The sequence below is a fragment of the Molothrus ater genome, chromosome 13 (assembly GCF_012460135.2).
Source record: "Molothrus ater isolate BHLD 08-10-18 breed brown headed cowbird chromosome 13, BPBGC_Mater_1.1, whole genome shotgun sequence".
NCBI classification, from domain to species: domain Eukaryota; kingdom Metazoa; phylum Chordata; class Aves; order Passeriformes; family Icteridae; genus Molothrus; species Molothrus ater.
Genome location: NC_050490.2, coordinates 3,323,771 through 3,340,926, shown reverse-complemented (window position 1 = coordinate 3,340,926; position 17,156 = coordinate 3,323,771). Strand labels below are relative to the sequence as shown.

The following is a 17,156-nucleotide window of genomic DNA, read 5'->3' as shown; positions in this document are numbered from 1 at the left end:
ATGGAGGAGCTGAGGCGGGAGTTGGGGCTGTGGGGACGGGGAGCCACGGCCAGGATCCCTGAGCTGAGGGGGAGATCGGGACTCTGGGGACGGGGGGCCGGGACCAGGAGCCACGGGCCAGGATGCCCCTGAGCGCCGAGGGTCGGGGCTGTGCCCGGCTGTGCCCGGCGCTCTATGGGCGCTGTGCCCGATAGATGAGAGAGGCTCGCTGTGTGCGGGGTGTCACTCGGCTGTGTCCCCAGGCGCCATGGCCCTGCCGGAGTGGCACATCGCAGTGAAGCTGGCCGAGCAGCCGCTGGCCCCCAAAGCCATCCTGCGCCTGCCCGAGACCGAGCTGGGCGAGTGCCCGCTGGGCGGCTGCAGCATCTCGCACCTCAAGCAGCTGATCACGGGCAAGCTGCAGGAATCCATGCCGGACCCCGAGCTCATCGGTGCGTGCCCCGCCGGAGCCTGGCGCCGTCCCGCCGCTTGGGGACACCCTCGGCCCGTCCTCGCCGCGGCCGGGATGCGATATCCCGCTGGTGGTGGTGGTGGTGGTGGTGGGAGGGCTCGGTGTTCGTTCCGTTTCCTTGGGATCACGGCGCTCCAGCCGCGGCAGTGCCCTTGTTCGGGAATATTTGGGCTTTCCACCAGCTCTGTGTCCTTGTGAGAGCTCTCATGAGAGCTGAGAGGGAGGTCAGCTCTTACGCAGGTGGTGATTATGCCATCTCCTCTAGATCAGCTCTGTGATTGCCTTCCTGGTTCTCAGCTCCACAGCTTCCCTGTTTTTTTTCCCTAGCCAATTGGAGCAGCTACAGCTGCTCAGTAACCCTTGGGCTCTAAGGCAAACCTAGAGACCCCCAGCTGGTTCTGAAAGCACCACAGGTGTTTATCTTCCGGTGTTTCTGCCCCCCAGACCTGATCTACTGTGGCCGGAAGCTGAGGGATGACCAGACCCTGGATTTTTATGGAATCCAGTCTGGCTCCACTGTCCATGTCCTGCGCAAGTCCTGGCCTGAGCCTGACCAGAAACCAGGTGAGGAGCTGTGGGGATTGCCCCTTGGATTCTCCTTGGGATGTGTTTTATTAGGGACTGAGCTTCTCTAGGGATTCACTGCTGTGGAGGTTTCCAGGAGAATGAATCCCCGTGTTTGGGAACTCCCCACCTCTCCCAGCAGCACCTGGGTGTTGGTTTTCCTGCTGACACAAGAGTTAAGGAATGAACTGTGCACCATGGAGAGAGGGATCATCCCTTCCTTAATTGCCTGTGATCCATTCTAGGGCATTGCCAGGGGATCTGGAGCAAAGCCCCAGGGATGAGCAGGCTGCTGTGTGCCTGACTGTACAAAGAGAGGAGCTTGAGCTGGCATTCCTGTAATGGCACATGTGGGAGGATATTCCTGACTATTTTTATGATCTGAGAGTGCAGCAAGTCATTACTCTGCAGTGACTGCACCCAATCCAAGGATGTTAGAGGATCCCTGTTGCAGCATGGAGGTCTCAGTGGGCTGTGGAGGGGCTTTGAGGGCTGTCAGAGGCCCAGCTGTGTTTTGTTGAGGTGTTTTCTCCCCTCAGAGCCTGTGGATAAGGTGGCAGCAGTCCGGGAATTCCGTGTGCTGCACACTGCCCTGCACAGCAGCCCTGCCTACAGAGATGCCGTGAGTGCTCTGCTCCCTCCCGGGGGGAATTCAGCTGTCCCCTCCCTCTGGGGACAGCCACACAGTGGGTGACACTCCCAACCTGCAAGACACTCCCAAGACCTGCTTTCCCTGGCAGGTCTTCAAGATGCTGGGAAACAAGGAATCCCTGGATCAGATCATTGTGGCTACTCCTGGCCTCAGCAGCGACCCCGTGGCTCTGGGTGAGTCTGGCTGTGATCCAGAGGATCTGAGGAAGGCTTGGATTCCTGATGGGGGAAGGGACAGACACAAATCTAGGTTGAATTCCTGGTAGGGAGAAGAGAGAGTTAAAAAAACCTCAGTTTTGTCCCTTTGGAGCATGAGTTGGTGACTGCTGAGGTCTCAGTCATGATCCATTGGTGATGTTTGGAGATGGATCCTGGCTTTAGAAGGCCCAGGGAAAGCTCTCATTGGGGATGGATCCTGGCTTTAGAAGGATCAGGGAAAGGAAGGATGGAGCTCTCTCCTTGGGAATGGATCTTGGCTTTAGAAAGATCAGAGAAAGGAGGGATGGAGCTCTCTCTTTGGGAATGGATCTTGGCTTTAGAAAGATCAGAGAAAGGAGGGATGGAGCTCTCTCTTTGGGAATGGATCTTGGCTTTAGAAAGATCAGAGAAAGGAGGGATGGAGCTCTCTCTTTGGGAATGGATCTTGGCTTTAGAAAGATCAGAGAAAGGAGGGATGGAGCTCTCTCTTTGGGAATGGATCTTGGCTTTAGAAAGATCAGAGAAAGGAGGGATGGAGCTCTCTCCTTGGCTTTAGAAGGGTCAGGGAAGGGAGGGATGGAGCTCTGTCCTTGGGAATGGATCCTGGCTTTAGAAGGGTCAGGGAAAGAAGGGATGGAGCTCTCTCCCCACTGCAAAGTGCTCCAAAGTGGTTCACTAAATCCAGCCTGTTCTGGGATGGTGGCAGCCCGAGGCAGGTGGAATTTGGGATGTTATAGAATGGTTTATTAAATCCAGCCTGTTGTGGGATGGTGGCAGCCTGAGGCAGGTGGAATTTGGGGTGTTATAGAATGGTTCACTGAATCCAGCCTGTTGTGGGATGGTGGCAGCCCAAGGCAGGTGGAATCTGGGATGCAGTCCCAGCCCGGCTGCAGGGAGCTGGGGCCCAGCTTCCATCCTGCCCTTGAGGTGGAGCACCCACGGGATCTACAGGAAATAGCCGCGTCCCTTTTGTCCCTTGGGTGTGTGGCTGTGACCAAGAGCCTCTCCGGGAACACAAAGGCTTCAGAGGAACAATGGGAGTGTTTGTGGTGTTTACTCATGACTCATTTCCTGGAAAACAATTCCTATTTATTTGTCCCTGTGGCTTTTGTGTGACTGGGTCCTGTTTGCTGTATCCTGTCTCACTGCCTTTCCTGGTCTGTTGCAGGAGTTCTGCAGGACAAGGATCTGTTCTCTGTGTTTGCAGACCCCAACATGCTGGACACGTAAGTTCCCTGAGCTGGGGCAGTGATTCAGCAGTGTCTTTGTGTCCCTGTGTGTCACCTGGGTCATTCCTCTCAGGAAACACAGATCCACCGCTTGGGTTAATCCAGAGGGTGTTTGGTGGGAGGCAGGGCCATCATCACCTCCAGACTGGGGTTCAGACCTGGATGAATTGCTCACAGCAGAGAGCTGCTCCCATGAGAACCTTGGAAAAGTCAGCATGAGTCCAGAGGGATCCTTGGAGAGCCAAGGGCAGGTCCAGCGTGGATCCAGAATGATCCAAGGCCAGGTCCAGCGTGGATCCCGAAGGATCCAAGGGCAGGTCCAGCGTGGATCCCGAAGGATCCAAGGGCAGGTCCAGTGTGGATCCAGAAGGATCCAAGGCCAGGTCCAGCGTGGATCCTGAAGAATCCAAGGGCAGGTCCAGCATGGATCCAGGAGGATCCAAGGCCAGGTCCAGCGTGGATCCCGAAGGATCCAAGGCCAGGTCCAGCGTGGGTCCAGCCAGGTCCCTGGCTGCCTGGAGGAGTTTGTGCCGGCAGCGGTGGCAGTGCCCTGGGTGCCTCAGGGCTGGCTCCTGGCTTGCCCCGTGCCCATGCTCAGCTGTGCCCGTTTGTGCCCAGGCTGATCCCGGCTCACCCTGCCCTGGTGAACGCCATCGTGCTGGTGCTGCACTCGGTGGCGAGCAGCACCCCCCTGCCAGCCCCGGACACGTCCTCGCGGGCCATGGCCCTGGGCTCCTACCGGGACATGCCAGGTACGTCCACCTGCAAGGGGAACTCTCAGGGTGCTCAGCCAAAAACTCCACAGGGATCTCATCTGCTCCCAATTCCTGCTTGTTTGCCACATCCTTTTATTCCCCTTTCTGGTGCAGGTGGCTTTCTCTTTGAGGGGCTCTCTGATGATGAAGATGACTTCCACCAGGTAAGCAGCCAGGTTGGGTGAGCACTTCTTTTTGGGTTTAATTTGTAGCCCTGAGACTCCCAAGCTCTTCCTTTCCGTTTGTTGAGCAGCACAAGCTGCTCTGGCTCCCCAGGGGGATGTGGAGACAAACATATTGATCCTGGCTGCTTCCATGCTGCTCAGGAGAGGGTTTTCCTCAGTACTGAACACACAACAGGAAAATAGAACAGAGGAAATGCTCTCACAGCCATAGTGGAGCGTGGGAATGTTGATCCCTGCCTTTCTGCACTCTTCCTCTCCATAGGACAAAAAGTTCTGTATGAAAAACTGGATATATGGGTCCAAACGTGCCTGTAGCAGGGAATTGTTTTGTTCCAGGCTAACATCACCCTGGTTTGGGGCTGGTGGATGATAGATTGAAAGGTTTCCTGCCAATTTCCACAGCTGACTCTGTGGAAAAAAAGCACATCCTACTCTGGCATTTTTGTCTTTCAGAACTTCCACCCTTGGGACATTTGGGTATGGTAGGACAGGGATCTGTGGTTTGACTGGGACACAAACACCGAGAGAGGTCACAGCTGGGGCTTTTCTCTCTCTCTCTCTCTCCACACAGAGCACCAGGTCCACCCCTTCCAGCAGCACGTCCGGCTCGCGCCCGGCCTCGCTGGGCTACGCGGGGGCGGCGGGGCCCCGGCCCATCACCCAGAGCGAGCTGGCCACAGCCCTGGCCCTGGCCAGCACCCCTGAGAGCAGCTCCCACACACCCACCCCGGGCACACAGGTAACACCTGGGGCCGCCACACCTGCCTCTGCATTCCCTCAGGGATGGCTTCTCTTCCCTTTGATCCTACCCTGGGCACCCAGGGAACAGCCAGCACCAGTCCTGCTCTGTGCTGGCACACCTGGCTGTGCATTCCCTCAGGGGAGAGTTCCCTGTGTGATCCCATCCCTGGCACACCTGGCTGTGCATTCCCTCAGGGGAGAGTTCCCTGTGTGATCCCAGCCCTGGCACACCTGGCTCTGCATTCCCTCAGGAAGGAGTTCCCTGTGTGATCCCAACCCTGGCACACCTGGCTCTGCATTCCCTCAGGGAGGAGTTCCCTGTGTGATCCCATCCCTGGCACACCTGGCTCTGCATTCCCTCAGGGAGGAGTTCCCTGTGTGATCCCATCCCTGGCACACCTGGCTCTGCATTCCCTCAGGGAGGAGTTCCCTGTGTGATCCCAGCCCTGGCACACCTGGCTCTGCATTCCCTCAGGGAGGAGTTCCTTGTGTGATCCCAACCCTGGCACACCTGGCTCTGCATTCCCTCAGGGAGGAGTTCCCTGTGTGATCCCAACCCTGGCACACCTGGCTGTGCATTCCCTCAGGGGAGAGTTCCCTGTGTGATCCCATCCCTGGCACACCTGACTGTGCATTTCCTCAGGGGAGAGTTCCCTGTGTGATCCCATCCCTGGCACACCTGACTGTGCATTTCCTCAGGGGAGAGTTCCCTGTGTGATCCCAGCCCTGGCACACCTGGCTCTGCATTCCCTCAGGGAGGAGTTCCTTGTGTGATCCCAACCCTGGCACACCTGGCTCTGCATTCCCTCAGGGAGGAGTTCCCTGTGTGATCCCAACCCTGGCACACCTGGCTGTGCATTCCCTCAGGGGAGAGTTCCCTGTGTGATCCCATCCCTGGCACACCTGACTGTGCATTTCCTCAGGGGAGAGTTCCCTGTGTGATCCCATCCCTGGCACACCTGGCTCTGCATTCCCTCAGGGAGGAGTTCCCTGTGTGATCCCAACCCTGGCACACCTGGCTCTGCATTCCCTCAGGGAGGAGTTCCCTGTGTGATCCCAACCCTGGCACACCTGGCTGTGCATTCCCTCAGGGAAGAGTTCCCTGTGTGATCCCATCCCTGGCACACCTGGCTGTGCATTCCCTCAGGGAGGAGTTCCCTGTGTGATCCCAGCCCTGGCACACCTGGCTGTGCATTCCCTCAGGGAGGAGATCCCTGTGTGATCCCAACCCTGGCACACCTGGCTCTGCATTCCCTCATGGATGGGTTCTCTTCCCTTTGTTCCCAGCCCTGGCACCCAGGGAACAGCCCTGCTCTGGGCTGGCACACCTGGCTGTGCCTTCCCTCATGCAAATCCATGTGATCCTTATCTTCCACACAATCCCAGCACCCCGGGGACAGCCAGCACAGCCTGGTCAGCTCTGGGGCACCTTCCTTCCCTCCTGGAGGAGCTCCTTTCCCTGTGGATGGAGGGTGAGGGCTGCTGCAGGTGTTGCTGTGTGCTGGTTCCTTCTCCTGACCTGTCACCTCCTCCTAGGGCCACTCCTCCGGGACGTCCCCAATGTCATCCAGTGTGCAGTCGGGGACACCCATCACCAACGACCTGTTCAGCCAGGCCCTCCAGCACGCCCTGCAGGCCTCAGGGCAGCCCAGCCTCCAGGTCAGTGGCAGCCCCTGGAATCCTGCACCCCCTGGCATCTCCCAGCTGCCTCCTGTGGTGGGACATCAGCCTGGGAGGGGCACCACTGGTGCCTTTTTGGGCTACCTAAAAACAGAGGCCAGACAACATTAAAAGAATAAAAAGCAATTCTATTTATTGAAGGGTCATTTGGGGCAGATAAAGCCCCCCAGGGGCAACACCCAAAAATGGGTGATGGCTCATGGGTTTTCAGACTTCTGTAAATTTGGTCCATTTGCATATTGAGGGTTAATCTTCTAATTACACCTTCAGGTAATGAAGTCATTTACCCCAAGTTTCTAAAAACACAGGCCTGACAAAATTAAGGGAAGAAAAAGTAGTTATATTTATTGAAAGGCCTTCAGGTACATTTGGGGCAGGTAAAGCCCCCAGGGGTTTACCTGGGGGTAACGAACAATGGCTCACAGGTTTTCACACTTCTATAAATTTGGTCCATTTGCATATTGGGAGTTAATCTTCTAATTACACCTTCAGATAATGAAGTTATTTACCCCCAGTTTGCTCCTCCAGCTCACTGTTGTTTACATTTCTGGGGCCTGAGGCAGAGAGATGTCCTTGATTGCCAGGCCTGGAGAGGAATTGTTGTGTCTGCCCAAAATGGGAAAGCAGCAGCTCATACTGTATATGGAGTTTAGAATTATACAAAGAATTACAGGATTACAAATGTATGAAAAATATAAAAGCTGAAGTCCAAAGGCATCATCACAGCCACTGCAGAAATACTGGGTGGAACTGGAATGGTGGTGTTACAAATGCATATTTTATTGTTGGCTTTTTGCAAATATTAAGATAAATACTATATGTATAATGTTAAAAGAATTTTTATTTCTGCTACTAACAAAAAACTTGGACATAGTAATAGTAGTAGCTAATATAGTTATAAATGAACTCTTTTTAATCAAGATAACATCCAGTGAACATATAATGAAGACCTTGCTATTAATATACTATCAACATTTATCATCTGAAGAAAGTAGACTTAAAGCCCAGACTAAAAGTAATAAAGAAAAAAAGCCAAAACCACAACTAAGAAACATGCATACTCTAAAAAAACAAACCCAAAGAACCACAAAATTGTACCTAAAATATATAAACTAGTTTATAGAAAAATGTAAATATACATAAGAATCTATGAATATACAAGCTAATGTAATAGAAAAAGTATTTTAAAAATATCCCTGAAAGTAAGTGTGCTCTTGGCTGAGTTCCAAGATGCACCCAGCCATAATCTTTACTATCTTTATCTCCTATTGTCTTTTATTAAACTTCTAAATTTTACCAAAAAAAAAAACAGACCCCCTTTTTCACAGAGGGGTGGTGGCTTTAGGGACTTTGCAGCATCACTGAGCTTTCAGGAACTGTTTGCACAGGAGCTGCTCAGGTGGGTGGGAAACAAGTTCACCCTCCTATGAAAATGTCAACATTTAAAAACCACATTTTGAAAGTAAAATAAAGGACAGTAGGAGACAAGGACCATAGAGCAAAGGTTATTACTATGAAAAACACGTTCACTCTCCTGTGAAAGTGTAAAAAGTTTAATAAAGGACAATAGGAGACAAGGACCATAGAGGAAAGGTGATTATGGCATCAGCCAAGAGCCCCCTGTAATCTTTGGGGATATGTCCTGGTTTAGGGCAAATTTAACCCTAACCCCTTAAAAACCTTTTAATTACACCAGCCCTTTGCATATTCACAGACCCTTGTGCACAGTAAACTTTTCCCCAAAGTGGTTTACGTGTTCCAGGAATTGTTTAGCACATCTCTTCTTTGGATCTGCTTTGTTAGAGCACGTGGATTCCTGGATTGTGGTTTCAGTCCCTTTTTATCCCCTCCAGTTCTGGGCCCTGGCCCACACTGCCTTCAGAGGGTGAGTGCTGCTGGCTGGCACAGCTGTGCAGGTGTGCTCACCCTGTGTGTCACATCTGTCCAGGTGTGCTCACCCTGTGTGGCAGATGTGCCCAGGTGTGCTCACCCTGTGTGTGGCAGATGTGCCCAGGTGTGCTCACCCTGTGTTCAATGGGTGGTATCCCATCCCAGCAGGCACTGTAACACTGCACACTGATAGCAGCTGCTGCACTGAGCCTCATGGACAGAAATGAAATCCATATCTTTATAAAAAAGTCACTTTACCACCACACATCTGAAATCCATTTTAATATTTGCCAAAAGCCAATATTAAAATGTGTATCTATAACAGGTGGGACACTGGGCAGTGGGAAGGGCTGCTGGTTTTTCTGCTGGGATTCTCACACCAAACCTGCTGAGATTCTCATCCCAAACTTCTCTTTGCTGTGAGCAGAGCCAGTGGCAGCCCCAGCTGCAGCAGCTGCGAGACATGGGGATCCACGACGACGAGCTGAGCCTGCGGGCCCTGCAGGCCACAGGAGGGGACATCCAGGCTGCCCTGGAGCTCATCTTTGCTGGGGGGGCCCCCTAAATCTTTTCCTGGACTGGTGAGTTGTGGTGAGGCAGCAGCTGGGTTGGTTCTGTGTGTGGAGAGCACTGAAAGCAGCTCCAAATCCTCTCTCCGACCTCCTCAGGACTCAGCACGGAGAAGGGAAGAGGTGGCTTGGTGCTGGAGATGTGGCCCCTCCAGCTGTGCAATGTTTTATCTGTCACTACCCTCTGCCTGTTGTTTCATTCTCTCCATTAAATGGACCCTGCTCAGCTCCCTGCCTGCTGTGTGGGTCGTGCTCTGTCCTGGCTTGTGTTGCAGATCCCAGCAGGGCAGGAAGGGGAAGCATTGCTGGCCAGGGGTTATGTACAGATCATGAACAGGACAGGACTGCTGAGGAACACGTCTCAAGCTGTTTATTTTCCAGCATCACTCTCATTGCATGGATATGACAATGGGAAGATGCCAGCAGCAGCAGACAAAGAACTTAATGTTACAACTCACTTAAAAGTTTTTTGACCAATCCCACAAGGCAGAAGCACATTGACAGTAGTTCTATCCAATCACCATAAGTACATGTACCTTCTGTTAAAACAATGTTTGCTTATTTTGGATACAATACCTGCTTGTAAGCCTTAAATCACAATGCACAGAGCTCCATTATTAAGCTTAGAACGTCCTCATATCTTGCTAGATAAACTTTTCTGTAGCTTAGAGAGTTATTCTAGCTGAGTGTTAATACACAGACCATTGTTCTAGTTGTCCTTATTTTCTAATCTTATATAACTTTTCTGCTGACAAATCTTATGGCTCTCACTTAGCTCTAATTGCAGTTCTGCTGTCTCTGAGCCCTGCCTTTTGCAGCATTCCCAAAACCCTCTGATTTTAAGGATTCCCACAAACTGCAGGAACAGCTCTGCCTCGGTGGGATGTGGTGCTTTCAGCAGAGGGCACGGCCACCACGAGGTGACAGTGACAGAGAAATGACAAGGGCTGAGTGGGAGCTGGAGAAATGCCCGGTGTGGGTTGCACCACGTGCCGCGGCTGCAAAGCCAATTAACGGCGTTCGCCTGTAATTGCAATCAGAGGGGGCAGCGAAAAGCCAGGCCTGGAGCTGGGCCCGGCATCGCTGGGATTGCGCGCCGGGGTTAACGAGGCGTGAAAACGGCAGCGGGTTCTCGGAGCAGAGAGCGCTCTCCTGCCTCACCTCCAGGCTGCTGTGCTGCCCTCTAATCCCTGCGCAGCTCTGTGATCCTCGCTGATAGCATCTCGGTGTCACCCTGCAAACGCGGGATTGTTCTCTGCGGGGAGCCCTGCGCTGATAGGCTTTAATCCTGTCGAGAGGATTAATGCCCGAGGGAGGGAGGGAGGGAGGGAAGGAGGGGCTGGTTTTGTGCTCAGTCTGGAGCAGATAAAATGTGATGGACATGAATGGCTTTCCTGACACCATCCTGCGTCCCTGCCCTCGGCACACACACGGATTTTATGTGTAAGAAAACTGATTAATCCCTTCCCATCCCTGGATCCTGCCTTTGCCGGGGTAGCACAGAGCACAGCACCCTCCTTTCCCCTGCTGGCAGCCCCAATCCTCCGGGATAACCACGGATTAGCCGGATCACAGATGCTCCTGCCCAAAGCTGGGGAGCATTGCAGGCTCTCCCGGCCACCAGCACATCCAGTTTGCCTTCCTGCACCACCTGAATTCTCAATTTAGGGCTCATTGCTGTCCCAAAACAGTGGTTTTTGTGTCAGTCCTGAGATTTTTGATCCCTCTGTTGACCCACGTTTGGCATGAAGCCGCTTTTGCTGCTATTTCTGCTTCCCAACGCCCCCAGCGAGCTGAAAACTGCCTGGAATTTTTTGGGGGTTTTTTTGGGCTGGAAGTGACTTTTCACAGATTTCCTCTCCCAAACGACAGGGCTTGGCTGGGAGCAGCAGCTCAGGCACATGCACTGGCTGCAGCAGAGGAGAAGTTGGCAGCGCTGCCGCTCACGACATCGCTTCCCTCGCCCGGCAGAGCCGTGCCTGAGCACAGGGGGAGCTGCGGGGAGGGGGGAGAGGCTCTGCTGCCTCCTGCACGGCTGGGCAGCGCCTGAGCTCTGCTGCAGCAGCTCCTGCAGCACACAGGGAGCTCGGAGCGGGCTGGGAGTGGTTCTGCAGCCGCCCCGGGGCTGCACGTTCCTGCTCCCAGCCTCACGTGGGAGGGATGCTCAGGGGCTCTGCAAGGGCAGGAGCAGCAGAACAGCAGGGAAAGGCTTGAAAGGAGAGGGTTAGGTTGGGTACCAAGGAGGAATTGTTCCCTCTGAGGGTGGGCAGGCCCTGGCACAGGTGCCCAGAGAGCCTGTGCTGCCCCTGGATCCCTGGCAGTGCCCCTGGCCTGCTGGAGGTATCCCTGCCCATGGCAGGGGTGGAATGGGGTGGCTTTAGCGTCCTTGTCACAAATTGTGAGTGGCTGAGGGTGACAGAGACAGAGCAAACTGATGCCAGTTCCGTGTGCTCCATCCCTGTGCCCCTCCTGCCACGTTGGGAGCAGAGTGGATCTGCTCTGCTTGGCTCTCAGTTCATCCCTCCTGCCCCTCTCACACTCCCTTCTCCAGCCCAGCAGCCCTGCCTGGGCTTTGCTGGGAGCAGACTGGGAAGTAGGTGTGGCCTGACCCTGGAAGAGCAGGAGGTCAGGCCACAGTTCCCCGGCGTCAGCAGGGTCCTTCTGTTGGTGACATCAAAGAGCTGCTCTTGGTCTGCTTCCCTGCTGGCCTCACTGGGGCTGCCAGGGGAAGCTGTGACAGCAGGGATGGTTGGCAGCAGCTGCTTTTCCTCCCCTGTTTTCCATAATCCTGTTTTTCATCCCACTGCTGGACACCTGGAGGGGGTGGAGGTTTGGCTGGGCCCTGCACCATGTGTTTTCTGGAGCCCTTCTTCTCCTTGTCTCTCTCATTTTGGGCTGATTTGTCTCTGCTGGTTCATTTTCCAGCAAAAAGGTGGAGTGGAGGCAGAGCAGAATCTCCCAGGTGACTTTTGCAGTGCCTCAAGCAATGTTGGACAGATTTCCATGGGATAATGTTGGCTCCTTGCTCCCCCAGCCTGACTATTCCCACTTTGTCCCAGTCACATCCTGGAGCTCCACACCTTGCCCTGAGCATATAAATTGCAGAAAATTGGTGAAGGTGACTTTCCCTGATTCTCCAGGATTTGTTGGGCAGGTACATCCAGCAGGAGCAGCAGCAGGAATTTGTCTGGCACAGCCTTTGCCCATCAACTTGCTTTTTTTGCAGAGGTTTCCTGGCTGCTCCCAGCTTTGTCCTTGTAGGAAAGGCCAAAACACACCAAAAGTTGGAGTTTTTCTTCCTTTCCCAGCTCTGTGCTGGTTCAGTGAGCTGAGGGGTCTCAGGGAGGGGACAAAAGAAGAAGGGACAGAGGTGTCCTTGGCAATAAGGACATTTTGGTCTTACTCTTTCTCAGGGAAACTCTGGAGAAAGGAGCAAAGTTCAGATTTGGGACAGCTGATGAGGTGAGAGCATGGAGACAGGGCAGGTGACACATGCCAGTGACCTGTGTCCTGTGGGGTTTGCTCCCTTCCCTGCCATGAATCACCATTTTCCTGTAAGAAGTGACAAAAAAGGAGCTCTGATTTCAGCCCTCAAAGCTCCCTTTTAAGGTTACAGAGTTGAGGCCCCACGTGATCCACAATATAAACCAGGCAACTATTTTAATTTGTGAAAGCAGAAATGGGCTGAAAATGTCACCCTGTGAGAATATTTCTATTTCCTTATGTTCCCTTTTATATTTATAGTGTTCTAATATTCATAAACGTGTCCCAAAATCCCTTTGAGAGGGTTTCCCCCCCCCCTCTATCTGTGAAATAAATGCTGATTTAAGAGCAGGGTCTGCTGGTTCAGCAGGGATGAATTAATTCAGGGGTTGAGTTGGAGCTGTGGGGTTCCACTCTAGGAGCCATAAAAGCATCAGAGGGGATCCAGAATTCCTTTTTTTTCCTTCAAGGGCCAAGAACGGAGCCTGGAGCACAACTTTGGAGCAGGGTGAGCAGAGAAAAACCCATTTCTAAGAGATTTTCCAGCATCTGGCTGTCAGAGGTTGGGGCACTTTCAAAGCTGGGTGTTGGGAACAGAGCCCACACGAGGTTTGTCCTTCAACTGGCCAATCTGTGGCCTCTGTGTCACCCCTGGGGATGACCTAAGGTGCCAGGAGGAGCTGTGGGACTGGGGCAGGTCCTGGGTGCCAGTAAAGCTTTGAGGGTTCCTTTTGGGGTGCACTGGGGCAGGAGGAGGTGACAAGGACAGGGCAGCCAGCAAGGACATTGTCCCCTGATGTCACTGGGGCAGGAGGAGCCAGGCCAGCAGGTCCCAGCATTTCCCTGCATGGTGCTGGATTAAAGTTCTGGAATGTTCTGCCCAGGGAGGTGATGGAGTCACCATCCCTGGGTGTGTTTAACAAAGCCTGGATGTGGCACTGGGTGCCAGGTGAGGTGTTGGGGCTGGGCTGGACTTGATGACCTTGAAGGTCTCTTCCAACCTGGTGATTCTGTGATTCTGTGAATTCTGTGGATCTGTGTGCTGTTCCTGGGGAGGGAAGCAATGCTGGCCCCTCAGGATCCCTTTGTGGGGTTTTTCTGGCTGCCCTGAATCTCTGACCCCAGAGGATTCTCAGTTACACATCATTTAATCACCTCAGCTCCTGCCAGCTGCTGTCTGCTCAGATGAGTTCCCAGCTGTTTTAATGCCTTGTGAAGGCTGACCTAGAGCAGAGGCTAGACAGAGCTAAAGAATAAAGCAGGGATTTATTAAAAAGCCTCCATGGATCCACCTTGGGCAGCACAAGAGCCCAGCCAGGGCTACACCCAAGTTGAACCCAAAATGGTCACAAAAATGGACAGCTGGTCATGGGGTCTCTCACTTTTGTAAGTTCTGCTCTGTTTGCATATTGGAGTTAATTGTCCAATTCCAGCTTTAGCCCATGCAGTCCCATCCTTGTTTTCTCTCTTCTTGTTTATGCCCTTGGGCCTGAGATTTGGATCCTTTGTCCTTGGTGCCCAGCTGGAGCAGGAATTGTTTTGTCTCCCTGCTCTGTGCAGAGAGCTCACCATCCCATAATATGAAGCCCAGACCCACACAATAAATCCAAAAAGTAGAAAAGCTAAACCTGAGGCATCAGTTTTGTTCTCCCCCCACCCCATTCCTCATCCCCATGTTCCTCCCTGAGCTGATCCCTGTCCCAAAGGGGCCCTGTGGGACCGGGCTGGCCCCACAGCAGGTGACAGGCGGCACCAGGAAGGACAGATGGGACATGGGAAGAAAGGAAAGCTCTTCCCTGACCAGCCTAGTGCAAAAAGGAGCCAAAGGATGTCTGGGGACATCCTGCTGGAAGAGAGGGAGAGCTCCCCATGGGTGTGCTGATCCCCGTGTCACCACAGCCACTGTCCCTCTGCGTCACCAGGCCCGGGGTGGCTCTCAGGGGTCACACTGGGAAGGAGAAGTGGGACAGACCCTTTCCCCTCCCTTTTTTCCTTGTCACTCCCTTCCTGTCGAGACAGATACTGCTGCTGGAAGAGCTCCAAGGTCACAGCCAAGGAGTTGTTTTTCCTGAGCTTGGGTTTTTGAGGCCAGAGAGGGCTCTGGCACTTGCCCAGCAGCCTCTCCAAAGCCAGGTGAGTTTGTTTGGACTCCCTGCAGAAAAATGCAGGCTGAAATTCCAGACAGATTGCAGAGAGGTCAGACCTTAACCAGCTGTGTGCAGGAGGATTTTGTATCTCTTCTGGGGCTGATAAGGGGGGTTATCATCTTGGGTGGGGGATAGTGGTGCTGGAGCCTCCCTGGGCATTCCAGAGCTGCTGGCAGGTGTGGGAATCCCATTTTGGGGAGCCTGAGATGTGGCCATCCCCATTGCAGTGCTGCCCTGGAGCATGGCACACAGGGAAGGAAGGCTCAGGAACTGCAGAACACCTCACAGGGACATGGAGCTCTCATGGTGGGAGTGTGGTGGGCAGAGCCACCCATTCCTGTTCTTTTTGTTGTTCTAACCTTGTTTCACTGGCTGAGACTCCACACTGGATTTTGTTAACTCTGCCTTTTTGGCACCCCTGCCTCGTTTCATGCCCCACCAGTGAGTCCCCTCTTGTGGGAAATGAATTTGTAGAAATTTCTCCAAGTTTGATATTTGTTTACATACAAATACACACTATGTAAACATATTATTTTTGTTTACATAGTATGTAAACCTACACACCATGTAAACATCCTATTTGTATGTAAACAAATGTCAAACTTGGAGAATTTTCTACAAATTCATTTCCCACGCCCTCTGAGGATGTGACACCTTCAGATGTGATGCTCCAGAGGGGATTTGGTGACAAGGGTGGGCTGTGGCTGTGGCCAGTCCTCAGGCAGGACCTGTGACCAGTAAATCACATTGTGACACTGGTCTGGAAGGTCCTGGGCAAGCCCCTGGGCTTTCATTTGGAGGCATGGGAAGAAGGGGACTCCCAGCTGGGGTTTTATGCTGCTCTCAAAATCACTGAGTGCAAATCAGCTCGGTCACAAGTTCCCTTCTGGCCAAATCTGTTGGGAAATCTTTTCTGGGGGGTGAAATCTACAGGATAGTTTCATTTTAGGGGCAGGTGGCTCCTCCACCCCTTTCCTGAGTGGTTTGTAAAGCTCTGGGGGTGGCTCTGAGCTCATTTGGGCACCTTTGGTGGCACTTGTGCTGTGCTGTCCTTTGGCAGAACCCATGGGGGAACTTGTGCCAACTGCTCAGAGCCCCCAGCCTCAATCCAGCTTGAAGAGGTGAGCCTGGAGAGCTGGGAAGTTCCCAAACTCTGCAGGGCTGTGACCTTGGGGAAGCATGGTTGAGGTTTTTTGGTTGCTGCCTGCCAGGAACGTGAGCTGGGGAGGGAGAATTTGGGTGTGGAGAGCAGAAACTGCAGCAGCTGATCAAAGATCTGCTCTGCTCGTTTCCCTCCTCACTCTGTCAGCTGGGGAATGAAGGGTCTGTCAGCACCACGAGGAGCTGTGAGGGGGATTTCACTGATTGCCACTCCAAAGCCAGCCTTCTCAGGCAGCCTGTTCCCAAAATGAGGACTGGGAGCTCTGATCTTCCAAAAGTTCTGTCCAACCTCTTGGGCTGACAGTCCCTCCCACAGCTTCAGCACAGGATTTCCCAGGTGCAGCATCCCAGTCTTCTCTGGGAAGGGTGATGGAAAGGGGGATGAGGAACATGCTCATCCTTTGTCCAGCTTGTCCCAATGGAAAAGAGGGGATGAGGAACATCATCATCCTGTGTCCAGCTGATCCAAACCTTGTCTGGGAAGTGCTGATGGAAAAGGGGCAATCAGGAACATCCTCATCCTGTGTCCCCACCTCATCCCAATCTTGTCTGGGAAGGGAGGATGGAAAAGGAGCATGAGGAACATCCTCTTCCTTTGTCCAGATGATCCCAACCTTGTCTGGGAAGGGAGGATGGAAAAGGGGATGAGGAACATCCTCTTCCTTTGTCCAGCTCAGCAGGGTCCCTCTGGCAGTGTCACACCTGCTTTGTGGCACAGCAAAGGTCCTGCCTGGCTTAGCCAGGGCTGAGATTTCTCTTGCTGTTCCTTTTTTCCTTGGAAGATCCACTCTGTTGGTGCTTCCAAGGGTCACATTCCTGGCCGAGGGAAGGTAACAGATCTGTTTTTGTGGATAAAACCACCACAAGCCTGCTCGGGTGCCAAGTGCAATCTGAGCTCTTTGGGTTGCCTGGGCCACAAACATGATGAATAAAACTGTTCCTCTTGGGGAAAAAAATCTGTGCTTCTGACAAGATTCCTGGGGGAGGCTGCCTCCTGATCCGTGCTGGAAGCGAGGCGCATGATCTGGGAGAGAGCTGCTCACGAGTTGTGCTGGGGAAGTTCTGATCCCAGAGTGGAGCAGATGGAAATTTCTGCAGGAAAGAGCTGAGCTGCTGCCTAGAATCTGATGCTGCCTGCTCTTGAGCTACCAAACTCAATCTGGGAGCTCCTTCCCCGCTTTGGGAAGGGTGGTTTTCATTCCAGCACCTCCTGCACACCAGGCCAGGCTGGAAATGGGAGCTCTGGGGAGCTGTGCTGCTCTGCAGGGTTGGGTTTTCCTGGGGGTTGTGTTCTCCACATCCTGCCCATCTCCTGGAATCGCTTTCCCAGGCAGTGATCTCATGGTTCTGGGAGCCAGGCTCCCCCCTGGCTGCCCTCACCCTTCCCTCTGAGGCTGCCCAGAGCAGCTAGAAGCGCTCCAGGACGGGCTTGGAGCAGCACCCTGCGACAGT

The 17,156-nt window shown here is 53.3% G+C and overlaps 1 protein-coding gene across 3 annotated transcripts in view; it reads left to right on the top strand.

The window, feature by feature from the left end:
* Window positions 1-9,141, top strand: part of UBL7 (ubiquitin like 7) — a 9,646-nt gene extending 505 nt beyond the window's left edge. For 2 of the 3 annotated variants that reach the window (XM_036389987.2, XM_036389986.2), the window contains exons 2-11: window positions 243-431; window positions 896-1,015; window positions 1,555-1,637; window positions 1,756-1,840; window positions 3,033-3,090; window positions 3,712-3,845; window positions 3,963-4,012; window positions 4,605-4,772; window positions 6,311-6,433; window positions 8,772-9,141. In XM_036389987.2, coding sequence (XP_036245880.1) covers window positions 248-431; window positions 896-1,015; window positions 1,555-1,637; window positions 1,756-1,840; window positions 3,033-3,090; window positions 3,712-3,845; window positions 3,963-4,012; window positions 4,605-4,772; window positions 6,311-6,433; window positions 8,772-8,909 — 1,143 coding nt within the window. In that variant the 5' untranslated portion in view covers window positions 243-247 and the 3' untranslated portion in view covers window positions 8,910-9,141. The remainder of the gene's footprint in view (window positions 1-242; window positions 432-895; window positions 1,016-1,554; window positions 1,638-1,755; window positions 1,841-3,032; window positions 3,091-3,711; window positions 3,846-3,962; window positions 4,013-4,604; window positions 4,773-6,310; window positions 6,434-8,771) is intronic. The other variant, XM_036389988.2, reaches the window with a different exon arrangement.
* Window positions 9,142-17,156: the final 8,015 nt, after the last annotated feature.